The sequence below is a fragment of the Struthio camelus genome, chromosome 15, assembly GCF_040807025.1.
Source record: "Struthio camelus isolate bStrCam1 chromosome 15, bStrCam1.hap1, whole genome shotgun sequence".
NCBI classification, from domain to species: Eukaryota; Metazoa; Chordata; class Aves; order Struthioniformes; family Struthionidae; genus Struthio; species Struthio camelus.
In genome coordinates, this window is record NC_090956.1 from 5318944 (window position 1) to 5336918 (window position 17975).

Sequence of the window (17975 nt, forward strand, 5' to 3'; positions counted from 1 at the left end):
TTAGAAGTCTGCAGCTGACACACTTCGCTAAGACATAAGCTCCTTTCCTTCCTGGTCCACAAGAACCTTGTGTGCGATAAAGAATATAGAAAATGCATGTTGCTGGCAGCGAGCAGTGGATTAGTAAGCCAGTATTTTACTTCTTCCAAGAAGACAACAAATAAATTATTTTGTCACAGACTAATTTTTTAAAGGCTATTTTCCTTAGGGACTCTTGTTCATAGAGCATTCTTCATTTGGCATTATTTTACTGAAAGATTGATGAGAAACTGAGAATTCGCATATTCTGGCTTTAATTTGGAAGATGAAAATAGGTGTTGTGGCAACAGCAAAACCTGTAGATCAGATACTGCCATTAGTTTTTAGCTGACTGAGCAAAACATTGCTCCTTCTTTCCACAGGTCACACGAATCTTTCTACAGCCAACAGAAGAACCCTTCTGCACGAGCCAGAAAAGCGTGATGGCTCTTTTCCACCTCTTTTTGCCACCAGAGGACTAGATCCACTTGCAATACTCATTCTGACCGAATATTGCTCTGAAGGTGTCTACCTTCTAGGCTACAATCTGCTGGAGAGGGTCAGTCTCACAGGCGAACCCCAGTCTTCACCATGACAGTTTGGAGCAGCAGTGTATGTATAACCATCGGGCTGTGGGTTTTTTTTCTGCAACATTCTGCAAGGTGCTCAGACATTGTACCTCAGCAAGGAATTCTTCAACAATCCCTCACGTCTTTCTTCAGATACAGATGTATAACCAGAGCTACCCATTCATTTTATTGAGAGGAGATTTTTGGCTGAAGGGCTTTTTGAAATAATCCAGGTAACGGGATGGGATTCTTGATGTTTGGGGGAAAAAAATGCCTTTCATGAGTCTAATGCAGGCTAAAAACTGCAGAGAAGAAAGGATGCCCTGAGCCACTTATCTTCTAAAGATCCTTGTACTGAAATTTAAGGGGCTGAAAGGATAAATGAGAAGGATTTTAATGATGATCTTGCCTTTAATCCAGAAAGAACCCTAGGTGTCTTGAGAACTTTACTGACAAAAAAAACCTTTGTCCATCATTAAAAAATTAACCACTGGTGTGAAACACTGCTACAGGATAAGGTAATACCATATGTAATTTTAATGAAGAAAGTAAGACGAATATTGTAACAGGAAAGTAGGCAGATATCTGGTAATATCTGCTTCAAGAAGTGACAAGAATCTTCCATTACTTTACTATGATAGCAAAAGCAAAGGATGTCTCTTTGGGCAAGAGCTGAAGGAATTAAGGAAGTTTATGGAAATCAAAGAAGAAAAGCCTATGCTACAGAGAGGAAATGTAGTATAAGAAAACTTCACAGCTACCACGAAAAGGAGCAGAAACTGTTCCTGCAAAAAGCCGGCTTCTTTTTCAGTTGTCCTATCTGGAGTCTGCTAAAAGCCATCCAAAGAGTCCCACGATCTTGCTGTACTTGCTCTGCATGGCTGGAGAGCCTCATTCATCATTATGAACCACATTCACTGTTCTGCTCCATGCTTTGGAGAAGCTCTGGCCGACTTTCAGTGTTATTTAGCATTTGCATTACAGAATGGCCTAGGAACACATAATTGTGAGAGACCTTGAGGACCACCAGGATAAGCCCCTCCTGACTGCAGGAAACAACTTCTTAAAATCCTTTTTACAGATAGAGCAAGCTCCATCAGAAAGCAAGCTAATTTTTCCGTTTCCCAGTACTCCTGTTGGAAGGCTGTTCCAAACCTCACCACTTGGGTGGCTGGAAACCTTCATTTAATTTCTAACCTAAATAATTCATAGCTAGTTTATAACCATTTGTTTCTGCGCTAACATTGTCTTTTGGCTTAAATTGCTCTTCTCCCTATAGGGCGTTTACTCCCATGATGTATTTTAAAAAGAGCAATCATATTCCCCCTCAGACTTCATTTTACAAGGAAAATAAATCAACCTCTTGTACAACAGCCCTCCTAGTCACAGATTGGAACCCTCTGTGCGAGGGACTGAACAAATAGACTAAAGAAACTGACAGCCTTCTCCACGTCTGGCTGATGATACGATCGCTCATGTAGCGGCTCAAAGGACTGTTCTCCTCTGCAGGAGAGGGAAGATGAGATATTATTTACTGGCAATTACAAGCATATCAATCATGATCTTTTTTTCTTTTCTAATCCTCTGGCTTTCCTCTTTTGTTTTCTATATGATACTGAAGTTGCTTTAGTTGTGTGTCCTACCAGAGAAGGGCTCTGCAGCATGGCAATATCATTGCCTCTCTCTGCCCTGGTAGGAAGGAATTGTAGCATAAAGCATGAGGACTGTTTTCTTCCTAGATAGGGTAAAAGGAGGCTCTGTCCTACCATCTCGAGTACATAACTGCAAAGGAGGAGAGAGGCTGTAAAAAAGCACAGCCTGTCTAGCACAGAAATAAACTCCACACTGAGAAAATATTATGAACATTAATTGGATCTGTGTTTCAGGTTGGATATAAGTTAATCATTATCAAGAAGGAAGGTACTCCTGTAAAGATTCAGTGTCTTTTCCTATTTCACTTTTTAATCGGTGAACGTGTAACAGAGCACTTAAAAACAAAAGATGAGGTTTCTAGACAAAACTTGGAGGTGGACTATCCTATAGAATCTTAAAAGAGAAACACTACTGAATCTAAGAAAGAGACTACTACTCCATGCTCTGCCATATAGCTAACTAACAGATACAGCTTAATCTCTCATTGTAGTACCACACTGATGTGATGACAGTAAGCATGGGGGGTTTTACGCCTTCATTTGATTCTCCCTTTTTTCCCTTCCCTAAATTTAGGATAGGGAAACTCAGAAAATAAATGGCTTGAAATCGTCTTGCTCCTCGCCATGGAAATGATGATTCTTTCCTGAAAAGTGTACTTTGCTGAAAGGTCAGGTCTTCCCCTTCCTATCCGTCTTTCACGGACGACACTCTGCTTTTGATGTAATGGATTATTTAGAATTTAGTATTTATTCAGAGAAAGGCTTGAGGGATTTGCCAAAATAGGTAAAATGATTATGAGTGGCAACCTATGACGTTGTACAGAGGTAAGAGAAACATTTTTGTGTTGTTTAAAAAGGAAAAAAATCTAAGCCTGAATAATTGCTGTCTCTGAGGTGGAAGCACAACAGTACATACTCCTGATGCTAACTATAGCATCATCCAGAACATCTGAAATAACCTTGCATTATTGATACAACAGACCTCAATGGAAATTATTTTTAAATTTAAAGTGGGAAGAAAATAGGTAATGGACTGATTGGACCAAGCAGCTGAAAACACAGATAGTGCATCTAGAGTTTGTTTTGTGAATTATTAACACAGCTCAAAGTTAAAAATTTAGCTTTGCTTGGAAATCTACTCTCCCATTTAGCCTGACTGCTGTTTTCAGTTCATATTATTCCTTAAACACTGCGGTGAAACTTCTTGTTAATTGTAGGGTATTGTGGGACTTAAAGATTTTTGTTTATTTGAAAAATACAGTACGGCTGAATTACCAGCACCCATTAATATATGTGTAGTAATGACATGTAATCACCCACAACCCCCTTGAGATGGCTCTGGCACAACAACTCCATTTCATTTTCAAGACATAAAAGGCATCCAATTACCTAAACAACACCTATTTCACATTAACTACACATCAATAACCAGTCAATTGGGGGAATGCTTATTTCTACAGTATATCATGCTTCACATCCTCTTTGTCCTCTCTTTGCATACCATTTTCTTCACTGTGGGCTTTATTTCGAGGTGGGGAGATTGATTTACATCTCACCATAATTCCTTTGCTAAAACTGTTCAATGTGTCTTCTATTTGTTCAACACGCTGTAAGCAATGAAGCTACTTAGTATTATGCTGCATGAACTTGGGCCAGCAACCCAGCAGTACAGCCAGGCATACTTCTGAAATGCTGCTGCACAGCAATAAACAGAACCTCATACATATATTTTTTCCAAAATGCAAGGAGCCCCATCTGTACTGTAAATGCCTATGTATATTTTTCACTATAATGCAATCTGTCCACAGCTATCCTTATTATGTGTGTAGAACATTGTCTCGGGAGCAGGGTGCGCAGGGGCTTTCCAAGATAGGTTACAGATAACTTGTAGTACCCCACTGGGTTCCCTCTATCAATGCTTACTCCACAAAAAGAAGTCTCAGGGACCGGGTCACAAAATGTTCTAGCATATCCCAGGAGGTCAGTATTGAATTTACAGATAAAGGAAAGCATAGGAAATGCTTATATAAAATGCAGACTTGCCACGAATACTTCACGTTTAACTCATTATGGTGATGGTGGAGTTACGGTGTTCTGGTGGAGTTATGGAGGAGAGCTGAAACTTGCTTCCCTTTACTCTGAAGAAATCTCAGTTTTTAGACCTCAAAGAACCAAAAGCGTATGTGGGTTCCTCAAAGGTATGAACAGGACCTCAGACCCAGCAAGTACTTCTGATTATTTCAGCAGCTGAAGGAGACAGCATACAGACAAAAGGACAGAGCTTTTGGTGACCTGATCTTCACCAGCACCCCAATCTGTTGAATGCTTTGTATGTACACATGCATATCTTTTGATATCAATAAAAGGACTGGATAATCTGTGAGAGGAAAGATCTTGTGCATCTCTACAGAAACTCCTTTACCTCCCAAGGCTTCTTTCATGGGGCATAAAGTAAGGGCAACAGCCAGAGATTTCCATCCATCACTAAAATAAATGCCCAGATCAGGAAAACGAAGAATTGGCTGCCGTCCTTTGACTTTGCCATAATACTTCCAAGCTCAGGAAAATAGTACCAGTAAGGCCAGCAACTCAAAATAAACGAAATTTGCTTGAGAAACAACATAATTTTTGCATTTTACCTACCTGCCACTGCACAAGGACAGATGAAGTAGTGTGGGGAGTTACTAACACAGAACTGGGTGGTTCACCTGGAACTAAACAAGAAAAAGAGGTAACCAAACCAATCATAACTAAGGATAGGAAATGGACAGGTTATTCATCAAATTCTCTTTATTCATTGCTGAACTTCCTATCCCGGCTACAACATGGTAGGTCTCAAAAGCAATGCAGTGGATATGCATATTGCAATCCAGGCAGAAGCCAGCTACTTCTCATGCATCCCTTGCTCCATCTGGCAACATGAGAAGGAATAAGAGAAAAGCTCAGGGCCCAAATCTGGAGCAAGCTGCCTTGTGCCAGCCACTCACAAACAATGGGATACGCATCTGAAAGGCAGTTAAACCAGCTGAGTGTCCACTTGAAAGCAGGAGCAAACTGCTCCCAAATTTTCTAAGACATTTTTGCCACGTTTGAAGCAAGATCGCATTGCTTTTAGGAGTTGGTGTCAGGTAGTCACAGATTATTTAAATTAGAACAGCTTGATTTACCATGGGTTAACCCATTCCTCTGCCATGGCCTACAACACACGCGCGCACACACACTGTATCAGCTCCAGTACAAAGAAGTGAAGGCTTATCAGGAGCCGACAGCCCTCCACAGCGTAATGCTCTAGTGGCAGCACCAGGTTTGCTCAGCAGAATAAATGTTCACAGTTTGTTAAGGAGGTGAGAAGCTTTCACAGTGTTTCCCCATTGTGTTGCAAGGAGGCCAAGCACAAGCCAGGATTCACTGTAGCCAAATTCAAAGAGAACTGAAAATAAAATTTTAAATTCTGAGACAGTGAGTCAGTACTGCCTCATTAATTCCAGTTACAACCTGCACCAATACAGCAGCTACTTTTCAAAAAGGTCCAGAAAGTCGGGATGTCTTTAAAAGGCTGTTAGACACATTATTTGTTTGAGTATTACATGGGTTCTAGTTTAAATTCAGATACGCCTAAGCTCCATCTCCCGGTTTTCTAATTTCAAGATCATGTTCTTTAAACACTCCTTGACAAAATTCTTTGCTATCTTCCTATCTTAATGGCGTATTTGACAAGTCATTCCCTGTGCAGCATTGAATGCTGTTTAACTCCTAGCACTGTATATACATATGTATCCTAGTGCTACCCAGGTTCCCAGTCAAAGGGTAAATACTGATGCTTTTTCACCCTTTGGAGAGTTCCTCTATCTGTTGGAAGTCTCATTCGAGACACTGGAGCTATTTCTGCATCGAGGCATTGGCTTTATACAATCAAGGAATCAGCAGCTGATCTCAAAGGCTAACAAAATACGCCTGGTCAATGTCATCCACAGTTTATTAGGCCCTGATCTGCCGGATTAAATGCTCATGTCTGCAGGAGCTTCACACTCCTCCTTACTTATATCTCAACAACTTTGCCATATTGCAGACTGATGTGGATTGTGAGTGAAAACAATTGAGGAAACTTCTTCAAATGTATGCATGGTTCTACATTTATTTTTAATGAACTCTCGTAAATTATTCAAATTCTGCAAAGATAATGGTTAGTGTAGAGTTTGGAAGCCAATCAAACAGAGTTTAATTCCATTTGGAGACTGAAAGAATGATTCATTATCAGAGGGCACAGCAGGACACTTAGGACTGCCTGTTATTAATTCAGCCAAATCTCATTACTACCTGTATCAATCTCCCATGAACAAAACTGTGTTTGATGTTGAATATTCACTCCACCCACTCCAAAGTCACAGACTGGAGTCGCAGTGGAGAACATCTTGCAGCGGGTCCAGCAAACCCAGGAGCACTACAGAGCACCCATTGCATGGGGATGCCTCCAACATGTCTCTTCTTCACGCTTACCATCCTGCAGAGTTGTGACTGCTTCAGTCTCTGCACTGAAGTCGCTGTCTCCAATATCATTAGTTGCCTTCACTCGCAGTTTGTAAGAGGTAAATGGGTTCAAGCTGTGAAATGTAAAAATACAGCTGAGGAATAAATTCTCCCCACATCACCACAATTTGCCTCAGAACAAGCCTCTACAAAAAAACTGCCCATTGGCAACTAAAGCCGTTAGTGTAGTTTGTCTCTTCTCCATATCACCTTTTCTTTCCAGCCTCTCTCACCTTCCTGATGACATGATAGTGTTCACACCCCCGCTGTCACCAGCATCTTCTCCGATTCCCTGCAGCCTGAGTTCTTGGAAACAAGCATGGATTCATAACTGAATCAGGCTTCAGAAAACAGTCATTAAGTAGCAATTCATGGAGAAACCTGTGATTGGGGCTTGCTGGAAAGCACAAGAAGTGCTGCTATTAGAGTTTTGCATGGATATGCAAAACACAGCTTTCAAAGTTCTGTGTAACCTTTCTCTAAGACATCCTCAAAACACATCTGTGGGTCAGCTCATCCTCATTTCACAGTAAAAGAGAAGGCAGGTGATGTTCCTAGAGTCAGGCAGTGAGTCAGTGCACAGCTGGCTCTGGAATTCAGATGCCAGCCTTCTGACTAATCCGCTAGACTATACTGTATGATCAGTGCATTTTATTCCTATTGAATTTCAAATTAATGCTATTACCTGGATTATTTAATAGAGACAGCAACAACAGGTTCCCTGCAGTTCTTTTATATATGCGGTGCTTTAAGATATGTAAAGAGTAATTTCCAGCTGACATAACCTTAGCAAAGCTATTTCTGGCTTGGCTTGGAAGGGAGAAGGTGTGGGGGAGGCTGCCTTTTGACTTGCATGCAGAGCCTAGAAATTCAGAGCTGTAAGTTATGGAGGATTTAGCTAATTAATTGGTAATGTCTAGCCACCAGCTGGCAGATGTAACACTGACTACAGGCCCAAGTAAAGCTACTCGTAAGGAATGATTAAACACCAAGGGATAATGCATTCTGATGGGCAGCACTCTAGTATCACGCACATGCTGCTCTTCTGGACTTTCACAGGAAAATGCTTTTAGCAAGGGAGAGAAGAAATGCTTTCAGTAGTCTGTCCTATTAGGACATTCACTTTCCTACAGCAACTTGAATTATCTTTCTTGAAATACATCTCCTCTGCTTTCAGTAATGACAATGTCGAGTCTAAATGACATAGCTGGTCTCCCTCATTTTAGAGGTTTTGAGATACTGGGTATAATTCAGGACATGTACAACTCCACCAATGAATCGGGTCTATATTTGTCCTATAACTGTCAAGTTTTCTTTTTTCTGTGCAGTTGGACAAAAGGATAGCAATGTATCTATATCTTCTGTCACACAACTAGTGAGCAGCCATATACCATAGCCACGGATGTTTTTATAACACACCTTAAAAATCTGCATCCGAATGCTTTGAACACTGTAGTCTCCAAAAGCCGGTGGCCTTTCAGAGGCAATCGGATTTGTACTAGTCAGTCAGCAGGGGGAATGGACAGCAAAACAAGTACCTTCTCATAGACATACAATTGCTTCCGCAGATGTTACAAGGGCTTTAATTACAACAGCATCGCTGAGGATATAATGAAGGCTGAGTAACAAAGTTTAAACATTCTGATGCTATCTATAAACTTCAGTATGGAAAATACAGATAAAAATGGTTCTCATTTCATCTGGAAGAGTTCACATAGAGATAATTGCAATGCCACAATGAGAGTGAATTGTAACATTAGTCACTACTGAAAGGATTTTTAACTAGTTGTTTTTTCCAGGGCATTGCATAGCTAGATATGGGTTTAGTCTGTGTAGCATTATCTACTGTGCTGAGCTTTTAGGAAGGGCTTGAAAAATATCCATTCCAATCCAACTTTAATTAGATATGTTGCATGACCTTCAAGAAAACTCTGAACTTCTGTTCCTAGCGCTGTCTCTAAAACCGGATGAGTGACCCTCATTTACCTGTATCACCCAAAGAGATTGTGAAGCTGAGTAAGGCTTGCTTTGGATTCCAAACTGCTTTAAGCGGACAGCGTTGGAATTTCTATGCTAGACTGATATGGTACCTTTCAATAATGCAAGATGTAGCCTCATGGCTGATGGATGAGGAGTAGGTTTGCCAGTCTCCATTTGGCAGTTCTCGCACTTGTACAGTAAAGTAGCGTATTGGTGAAGATCCATCACTTCCAGGGACCCACTTTAGCTGCAGACTTCGTGATGACACATCAGACTGGGGGGTCATCAGCTGCCTGGGAGGTGCTGGTCGTTCTGCAATTAAACCATAATTTGATACTGCCTTGAGAAGAAGTTGAAGTTAACATAAAAAGTAAGAGCTAAATGGATCTTCACGGTAGTAATGGCACAGGAGATTGCACTGGTGGATTTGCCACATGAAGGATGCAAGCCATACCTTTCCTTAGCCTTCTACTGCAAAGAGCAGTAAAATTGATTTTTATTTTCCTGTGGAAAAGGTCACCATTGAATAGCCATGTTCCCCAACAGCCCACAAAACAGACATTGCAACTAAGTGGAGGACACCTACACCCTCTCTATACCCTTTTCTAGAAGAAGATGCCCAAATCAGTGGCAGGTTAAGGAAGTATCATTAGAGCTGTAGGACCAGCAGCCAAACAGAGCAAGGAAGCCTTGAACGAAACTCAGGTGTGCTTCCAGCTGCAATTGCTCTTTTGACAGAATTTGCCTGTAAACTAGTACACGTTCTTATCCTGGGCTCACCGCTTGATGTCAGGGGCCTGCATTCTCTAGCTAGACAAGTTTATTCTGTGCTATGTAGCTCCCTCTCCCACCAGCTGCTCCTCCACCGTGGCATGAAGAAGAAGAGATGAGTTGGAAGAGGCTGATGTGTAGTGGAGTCCAAGTGTAGGAGTTACAGCAGATCCTGCATCCTTGCACCAGCTCTCTCTGGCAAGCAACCAGGAACCACGAGCAGCCCACTGCAGCTGCTGCATTTCCAAACCCCAGGCTGGAGTTAATACAGTGTTGGGGTTCGAGTGTCTGCACTTTCAGACATTCCTTCTTCCTCCCTTCACGTTGGTTGACCTTGAACTGCAAAGTTAAACCAGCCAGTCCCAGTGCTGAGAGACACTTCTCCAGAGTAATTAACAATACACCTTTAATTGAGGTGGGGAATGGAAATGCAGGTGTGAGTATGCCAGTCCCTAACCGTTTCAATATAGATCTCCTTTCCCCATCAGCGTGTCTCCGCAGTCCATCGATTTCAATAGAGAAACTCTATAGAGTGAGGAATAATTGTTTAATTGTTTATCATGAAGATTATTGATTCTGATTAAAATGTGTGGCATGTAATAAAGCAGACATTGATTGGAGACACTGCTGCAGTGACTTGCCTTTGAGAAGTAATTCAATTCAACTTCATCAGCACTTGTTTCCATAAACATACCTCTGACTGCATGATTCTTCATAGCTTTGAATGGTGAGCACTTCATTTCCCTGCCACCCCCTAAAAACATTCCCTGCATGTTCTGGTATTTCTCTGCAGCACACCCTGGCTGACATCAGTGCCAAAAGATTTGTAAGCTATTAGCTGTAGGAAGCTCTCAGTGCCAGCAGCATGTGATCCAGAGTACAATGCAAAAGGTCATTACACTGACAGGCTGAGACAGGTATTCAGGGTTATTCTATCAGGGGAAGTGAGTGTCTTGTGGGGATTTAATACTCTGCTGATAAGCTTTATCCAGCTTGCAGTTTTGGGCAGGTCAGATCTTGCAGTCAGTCTCCCATGACTGGGGTTCTGTCTGCTGCTAATGGGAGATCTTAAAATCTCCTGTACTACGAGATATATTTCCTGACTGTTTATACAAAAACATTAGTATAAAGAGTTTATTTGTGGGGGCTTAGCCACAAGCAAACGCCAAGTTGAGCTGTTTGTGCAGGAATGTGTGACTGCACAATTAATGGGGTCATATGGACCCCATATGACTCAATGGACCCCTTTTAATGGCAGATGGGATAATTTCTTGCTACATTTAGGTACCGAACGTTTGACTCAGCTCTGCCCTGATCACTGGTGCTAACTATCATACCGCTATGCAGATTCAAAGCACTGCTGAAGCATCTCCAGAGAGCATAGTTAGAATCCAGCTTGGGAACCTGTAAATTACTGGCATCATTGTAAAATATTTTTTTATTTTGGGATTATTTATTTTTGGATTATTACTATAAAAAATATATTTTTATTTTGGGATTATTCAAGGAACTAAACAGACAAAAGTGACCAGTTTCACTGTCTGCCTACCTTACTATCAAGTACTACAAGGATTTTAAATGCATTTTTATTAATGGCAAGTAAATATTTTTTTCATTCTAGAATATTTATTGTCATGTGCATAGAAGTCCTGGGTTTGTTTATTTATTTATTTACTTGTTACCAGAATAGCTGCACTGGATAAATGTCATTATCATGTCCTCATATCAGTCTTGCCGATGTGAGGTTACACATATTTCTCTCTCCACCCCACATATGGGATCACTTCAGTTAACTCTCAGAGCCTTGGGACTCAGTTCAGTAGCGTGCGCACAGACACAGTACAGCCATCCATCAAAAAGAGAAAGGGTTCATTTTACATTATGACTTGCCTATTCAAGATAACCCTAAAGGATTGATAGCAACAAGGGATCATTGTTCTCGCAGTGGAGCTGGCAGTTCTGCAGTGAGCTACTGCAGAACTGTTGTGTATCCAGCAACGGCCTGCGCTCGGCCTGGGAAATCTGAGCACATTCTATTGAAAAGGAGAGGCTCCTCTATGCTCTGAGCTTCTAGCATGCACTTTGTTGGGCATGTTGGGTTTTTTTGAAACTTTCACATGTTGGGGTGTTTTAAACTTCCACTTTGACAGCAATCAGACAAGGGTGGAAGAAAACTTGAGCTGATAAATCTGTCTGATGGATAGTACCTTTAGCAGAGGCACTTTAAGTTTCCTAAGACAGTTCTAGAGACTCTGTCTCTGAGGACTGTGCTATTTTGCACTGGGAAGACCGCACAGGACCTGGCGAGCTATATCAGAGGGAATTTTAACACCAACCAGACAGTCCAAAGCTAGTTGAAATGCACCCCACTGGTCTTCCCTGTTGGTGGTTGAATAACAGGCCAATGGCTTCTTTTTTTTTAGGCAATGTTACAGGAATACAATAAGGAAGACCTTGTGGGCAAACAGTGTGATAGACAAGCATGGGAAAGCCTTGCTGTTGCATTCATGTTGAAAGGACTTAAAATGAGAGGTTGCTGGGTAGTGACATTTTAAGAACTAAAAGGTAAATATAATTTGTTGTATTATAGTGCAAGACTGAGGGAAGAGCCAGGACCCAGGCACACAAGCTCAAACAAAAGTGGGAACAATAGCTGAAATGTCTGTGGGGGGCTGCTCTAGGTGTCTGCTGAAGTACACTTCTCTCTGAACTGTGATTTTATAAATCACAGAGGTTGCATGGTTGTAATTTTTGAAGGTGAAGTTTTCTTAAAGATCAATACCCAGACAGCACAATAGGCCAGAGTGGCACCAAGTCCAACAGTGCACAAGGGATTGATGCTGTTACCATCACCCTGGCTAGTTTTGACTTTTCCAGCTCAGGAGATGAGATACCTGCTCTGCAGTGGAACATGGCATATGGAACAAGCCCAGAGGAAAGCTCACACTTTTGTTCTCTACCAGTACACTCTATTTTAGTTCCAAATGAAAAAATTCTTTTACAAATACAAAATATAATCCTTCTAACCGGCAGCTCCGCAGATTCAGTCTAAGACTGGAGAGTCAAGCCATTTCTTGAGCCAAAGCATCAGCAAGAAATAACGATGCAGACCAGGTTCTGTAATACCTTACGCCTGTCATCTTTTAATATGTTTAGTATCTAAGCATCTGGATTTATTTACACACCTATAACTCCTGTTTTCTTCAAGTAGTTCCCCTACAGAACAGAATTTGATTGAGGATTCAAAACTTGAATAACCATTTTGTGGCTGATGGAAGAAACAGAAAAATTCTAGGCAATCCAGATGTAAATGCTCTGCTAGAGTGTATGGCAGTGAAAGGACAGAGTAATTACTAGCACGTTAGGTGAGAAGTGGGGTGCAATGGAGGATCTGTGTGGAGAAATCCTGCAACACCACCTGCTCTCATTTTGGCTTCCCTAATCAATATAATTAATTCATCACTTTCTTTCTCAAGATTGCAAACTTTCTAGAAGATGAGAGAGCTGAAAGAAAAGATCTGACTGCAGAAGGAGGCTGCATATGGCTAATATAGCGGCTGATGGAAAAATCAATCTTCAACAGCCTGGCAGCTTAGGAGAATTTTGTCTCATAAAAGTCTGTCTTGCTCACCAGGTTTCTAAAACCATGATGTTACTATAGTTTAGGGGCAGGTTTATGGGGTGAGAAGGAGGAGGTATACAGGCTGTAACCTGTTTTTAAAATTCCCCTAAGTGCAGCACAGGCTCCAAGGCATGCAACAGAAAGTACCTCAGCCTGTGGCTGCAAGCATTACCTCGTTTTTCTGTAGTGATCACCGTAGCTTCCAGTGGCTCCCCCCAACCCTGTCTGGTCTTGGCAGATGTCCGAAAGATGTATGCTGACTCAGGGGCGAGATCTGTTGCAGTGAACTGCCTGACTGTTGAGCCAACCTCTACCGTTGTGAACTTGTTAGGGCTGCTGCTGGCCAGGCGGTAGGCAATTTGATATCCTGAAATCACAGCACCAACAAAAGAGGGTTAGGATTGTTTTATATTTTTCTGGTAGGGAGAAAAGAGCACCAGAGCTACTAGTTTATCATAATTACTTATTTACCTGAGAACAAAGTAATTTGCTTCCTTTAGTGCTTTACAACTCTGCTGTACATCAGCCCTTCCCAGTCAGGTGCAGTTCCTTATGGGGGAAATTCTGGGACGAACAGAAGGGTCTACTGAACATTATCTACCACGAACCTTATTTCATTCTCCATCCTTCATACAAACAAGATACTAAAACAGTTTAATCTTTCCTGAGGGTGCTGGTACCCCAAGAAAAGGGAGAGGAGCAAACAGAGTCCATGCAATTACTCTCATCTGGTTGAGCTAGCTCAAGAAAACGCTCTCTATTTCAGTTTTCCATCCAACACATACACACACATGCATAATACATATACTTGTGCACTATTTTCCCCTCTCATACAGTTTCAGCACTGAATGAAGCTCAAAGTTTTTCAACTGCAGAGCAGCTGGATTGCCCACATTGCGCAGCATTCATACCACCTAAGTGAACAGTTGCCTCCGATTTTTGCAGTTCCCTTTTTCTCAGCTCTCCTGCTTGTCCGTAACTGTACAGTGCATGCTGGAACTGCCAATAAAAGCATCCTTCCTTTGTCATTTCACATTACTGCCCTTGTCTGCAGCCCAAGGAAGAAGCCTGCAAGCTTTGAGGTCCCCCTTGAACCATGCAGCACTTAATAATCAATTTTGTTGATGATTGTAAACAATAAGCTGCAGTCAAACCAGCCTGACAATTACGAGTTTACAGTTTATCATATATTATTAGTGATCCAACTGTGCAAAGTAGGGCTTCCAGAGCTCTCACGCACCACTAACAACAACTGCCCCCCAAAGAGGAGCTGCCAAATGTTCAAACTCACTTTCTAGACTGAGCAATTGAATCAGGCTCTCACTTCTGGAGCTCACTGGTAACCTTCAGTCCAGCTGCTAACTTCCAAAATCAATTAATATCAGAACTGGTGTGGGGCTTCACTGCCCAAGCTGAATATAGTGGTATGATTAAATGTTTCATCAAGTTATGCAGGGCAGAGAGCAGCCGACAAATCCAAATCAAAACAGCTGAATTCAGGCGTGCCATGGTTCTGCCAATGCTCTGTTGATCCTCTGAACTACAAAGGGGTCTGCAGATACCCAACACCATTTCTTCCTCTTGGAATTAATATCTCAGCCAGAGTTGGAACTCCCACCAACTCTTGGCTGTAAGAAGAACAGCGGAGCTGAACCTGGAATGCTTCATTCATGAAGGCTGGTGTGTGAAAACTAAGGATCTTATCTTACCTGTGCTTATTAGACAAAATGGATAGCATTTATTTTTCGCTGTGAGTATGCAACAATTGCCACATCCCACGCACAAAAAAGACACAAAGACAGTTCATGCACTGCCTAGAGTAAATGCTACACTCATGTGTGGTGTTCTCAGGACACCAGAATTCTCTCAGGAACACCAGAATTTAATTGAGATACCGATGGCGTTAGCTTTGTGTGATGATTCTTGCAGTGGCATTAATGATTCACTAGCACATCCTTACCTCTTTTTCTTCAGAAGCTGTTAGGGAATGTGGGCAATAGCCACAGTTGCCTTACATGGAGCAAACTTGATGGCACAGACACCTCTAGAAGCGACTGGGCAGTGCGTGTGACAGGCATGTTCTTGGAATAACATTTTCTCAGCTGGGTGGTTAGTGTTAGATTCGCGGATAAAAAGTTGCTTGACTTTCAGAGCTACTGAGCATGGTTAGATCCTGGCAAAGATTTACAGTCTTCAACTTGGATAATTACATTTTTCTACCTGCAAACTACCTCCTTTTATCCATTGAATCAACTCTCCCATTTCTGGTCCCATACACGTCACCACAGTATTTTTGTATCTTTAATGCTATAGTATTTTAATTCTCTTTTTCAAAGCCCACAGAAAGACATACAGCAATGGCGAGACAAAAGGGATACATTATGATCTTTCCTGTTTGTACGAATGTGCAGAAAGCAGAAGTGGGAACCCAGGCACAGGATCTCAGTAAAAAGGAAAAATAGTAAAAGCTAGGCACTGGGGAAAATTTTACAGCAGCAGGAAAGATGAAGGAAGAGCAACTAAGTTTGATAAGGGGACATAAGACATTAAGAATAAGACCTGGAGGAAAACACAGAATATTAAAAGAATAGCAAACTTGATTTACCTAGTTATTAAAAGATAAGTATGTTATCTGGGATATATCCTTGTTGAACAATTTCCTCTCTTTTCTAAACCTTTTAAAGCAAAAAGTGTAGTTAAAACGTAAGGAGGGAATAGAAAGATAACTATTTACTGCTAAATGGTGGTACTCATGCTGGAAAACCAATTACAAATATGCACAGATTAACCAAAGGCACACATATTTATCTAGGCCATTACAATAACTTATACAAGAATCATTGGCTAGTGTGAAAACTAATCTGGCCATGAGAAAGGGGAAATCACTGTCTCTCTGACAGGCTACAAAAACTCCCTTTCAGTGCCTCTCTGTGAAAAAAGCATCGCTGTACTTTCCTACATTTGCTGCGTTGGCTGACAGTCTAGGAAAGTATCTATTTTCCTGGGTTTCTCGGGAAAACTTTACACAACTTGAGACTTCACCTTTACATTTCCCTCAGTCTGATTCAAAGGTACGTATCAAACCTCCGCAGCTGAACCCAGCTCCCTTATTGCTACCTACAAAGCCACTGGAGAGATACTCAGTACCTTAATTTGGTCTCCTAGATCACTCTCCTCTCCTACAATTTGGGGCAGTCAATATATATTCTGTCATAAATAGCACTGCTTTTCTTGTTTCTGAGTGACACAGAAGATGCAGTACTTAAGGCACAGCTTGGATAATAATTAGGGCTAAGATAAGATCAAAAGGATAAAATTATTAGGTTGATGCATCAGCAACAAAGGATGGGAGAAGGTAGGAAATGCTGGGTGAAATCAAACAAGCCAAATCAATAGAGGTAAATAGAAAGCATTCAAAGAGAAATTAATGGATGCTCGAGGGCTATAAGAGGCAAAAAATGAGACTGCAGTTATAAAAGCTGCAGTTGAAAAAGGACACACAAAAGTAACACAGAAAGTCACAGAAATCTGTCTGGAAAGATTACAACATAAATCCAAGGTAGGGGGGGATGAAAGACGAATTACATGAAGTGAAACCGGTACAAAGAGGAGTCTTTAAGAGAGGGGTTCAGGCAGATTGGCTGGTTAATCTGGCCAGTGAAGACTCACAGGGGATGCGACTGCTGTCTACAAACACATCCAGGAGGTAAAATACACCAGGGAGGGAAGGGAACTGCTTTAATGAAAAGACAATGCTGACTTAGGGCAAACGGCGTACACTGGTGCAGAATGAAGGCAGGCTGGGAGCTAAACGGGTGTTTCTCAGTAACAGAGCAAGGAGATGCAGGAAATTCCACTAGAACTGCACATAAATTATCTACTTTTAAAATGGAGCATGACCAGTTTACACAGTGGAAAACCCAACAAGTCTGTGTGCGACAGGAGCAGCTGGAAAGGGGAAGCTCCTTCCCTTACTGGATTATGACAACAAGATGTGCTTTAGATAAGAAATCAAAGGCTATGAGTGAAAGTAAAATCTTTAAAAGGTGACCAGAGCAAACTATTTAGGGAGAGGAATATCTTACAGAACATTAATCCTCTGGATGATCGATCAGAAGAACTCATGGTGTTTTCTTCATTTTCCTACTTTTTTTTTTTTTTTTTTAAATATACAGCATTAGATCCCAAATCTCTTCTGTTACTGGGAGCCTTGCCATTGACCAGGCCAAACTAGCATAAAAAAGCCTGAAAGACCTACTCCTTTGGAGTTTATTTATTCACTGAAACATGGCTTATTTTTGCATTAGCATCTTTTAAAGTATTTTTTGCGCAACTGCAAGCAGCTTCATGAGCTATGCTTTCTGAACTCAATAAAAGGCAACAGTTTGAACCGCCCGTTAAATGTTAGGTCATTGCAACACAACCACTAGATTCCCCAAAGCAAACAGGCAGGAAGATGACAACAGACCATGAATATAAAAAAGCTTTCAAGCTCATCACCATACAAAGCCCTTCAGAACTGACAGCACCCGTTCATGCAGGCCATGATGCACCAGAGACACAAACACTTATTAATTTGTCACAGAACTTAGGGAAAGCCAAATGATATTGGGGGGGGGTTATGGTCTGCCTAGCTGAGCAGCAATCCGGTATGTTGATTTTACTGCTTATCTGTTTAAGGGCCAGCGGGTGTGCAAATGCAGTCTAGGATCAAAATATGAATTTGTAAACATGGATTATATCCAATTTTGGTTCTAATTCTCAGTGGAGTTCTTCCACTCTTTTGCAACAAGCTTCAGGTAAACGTTAAATACAAGAATACCATGAGGAATACTA

General features: G+C 41.4%; 1 protein-coding gene across 5 annotated transcripts in view; it reads right to left on the reverse strand.

The window, feature by feature from the left end:
* SDK1 (sidekick cell adhesion molecule 1) overlaps positions 1–17975 on the reverse strand; it is a 430635-nt gene that overhangs the window by 52850 nt on the left and 359810 nt on the right. For all 5 annotated transcript variants that reach the window (XM_068908486.1, XM_068908485.1, XM_068908487.1 and 2 more), the window contains 4 exons: positions 13312–13506; positions 8857–9058; positions 6737–6840; positions 4883–4953 (listed from right to left, as the gene is read on the reverse strand). In XM_068908486.1, the coding sequence (XP_068764587.1) occupies positions 4883–4953; positions 6737–6840; positions 8857–9058; positions 13312–13506 (572 nt within the window). The remainder of the gene's footprint in view (positions 1–4882; positions 4954–6736; positions 6841–8856; positions 9059–13311; positions 13507–17975) is intronic.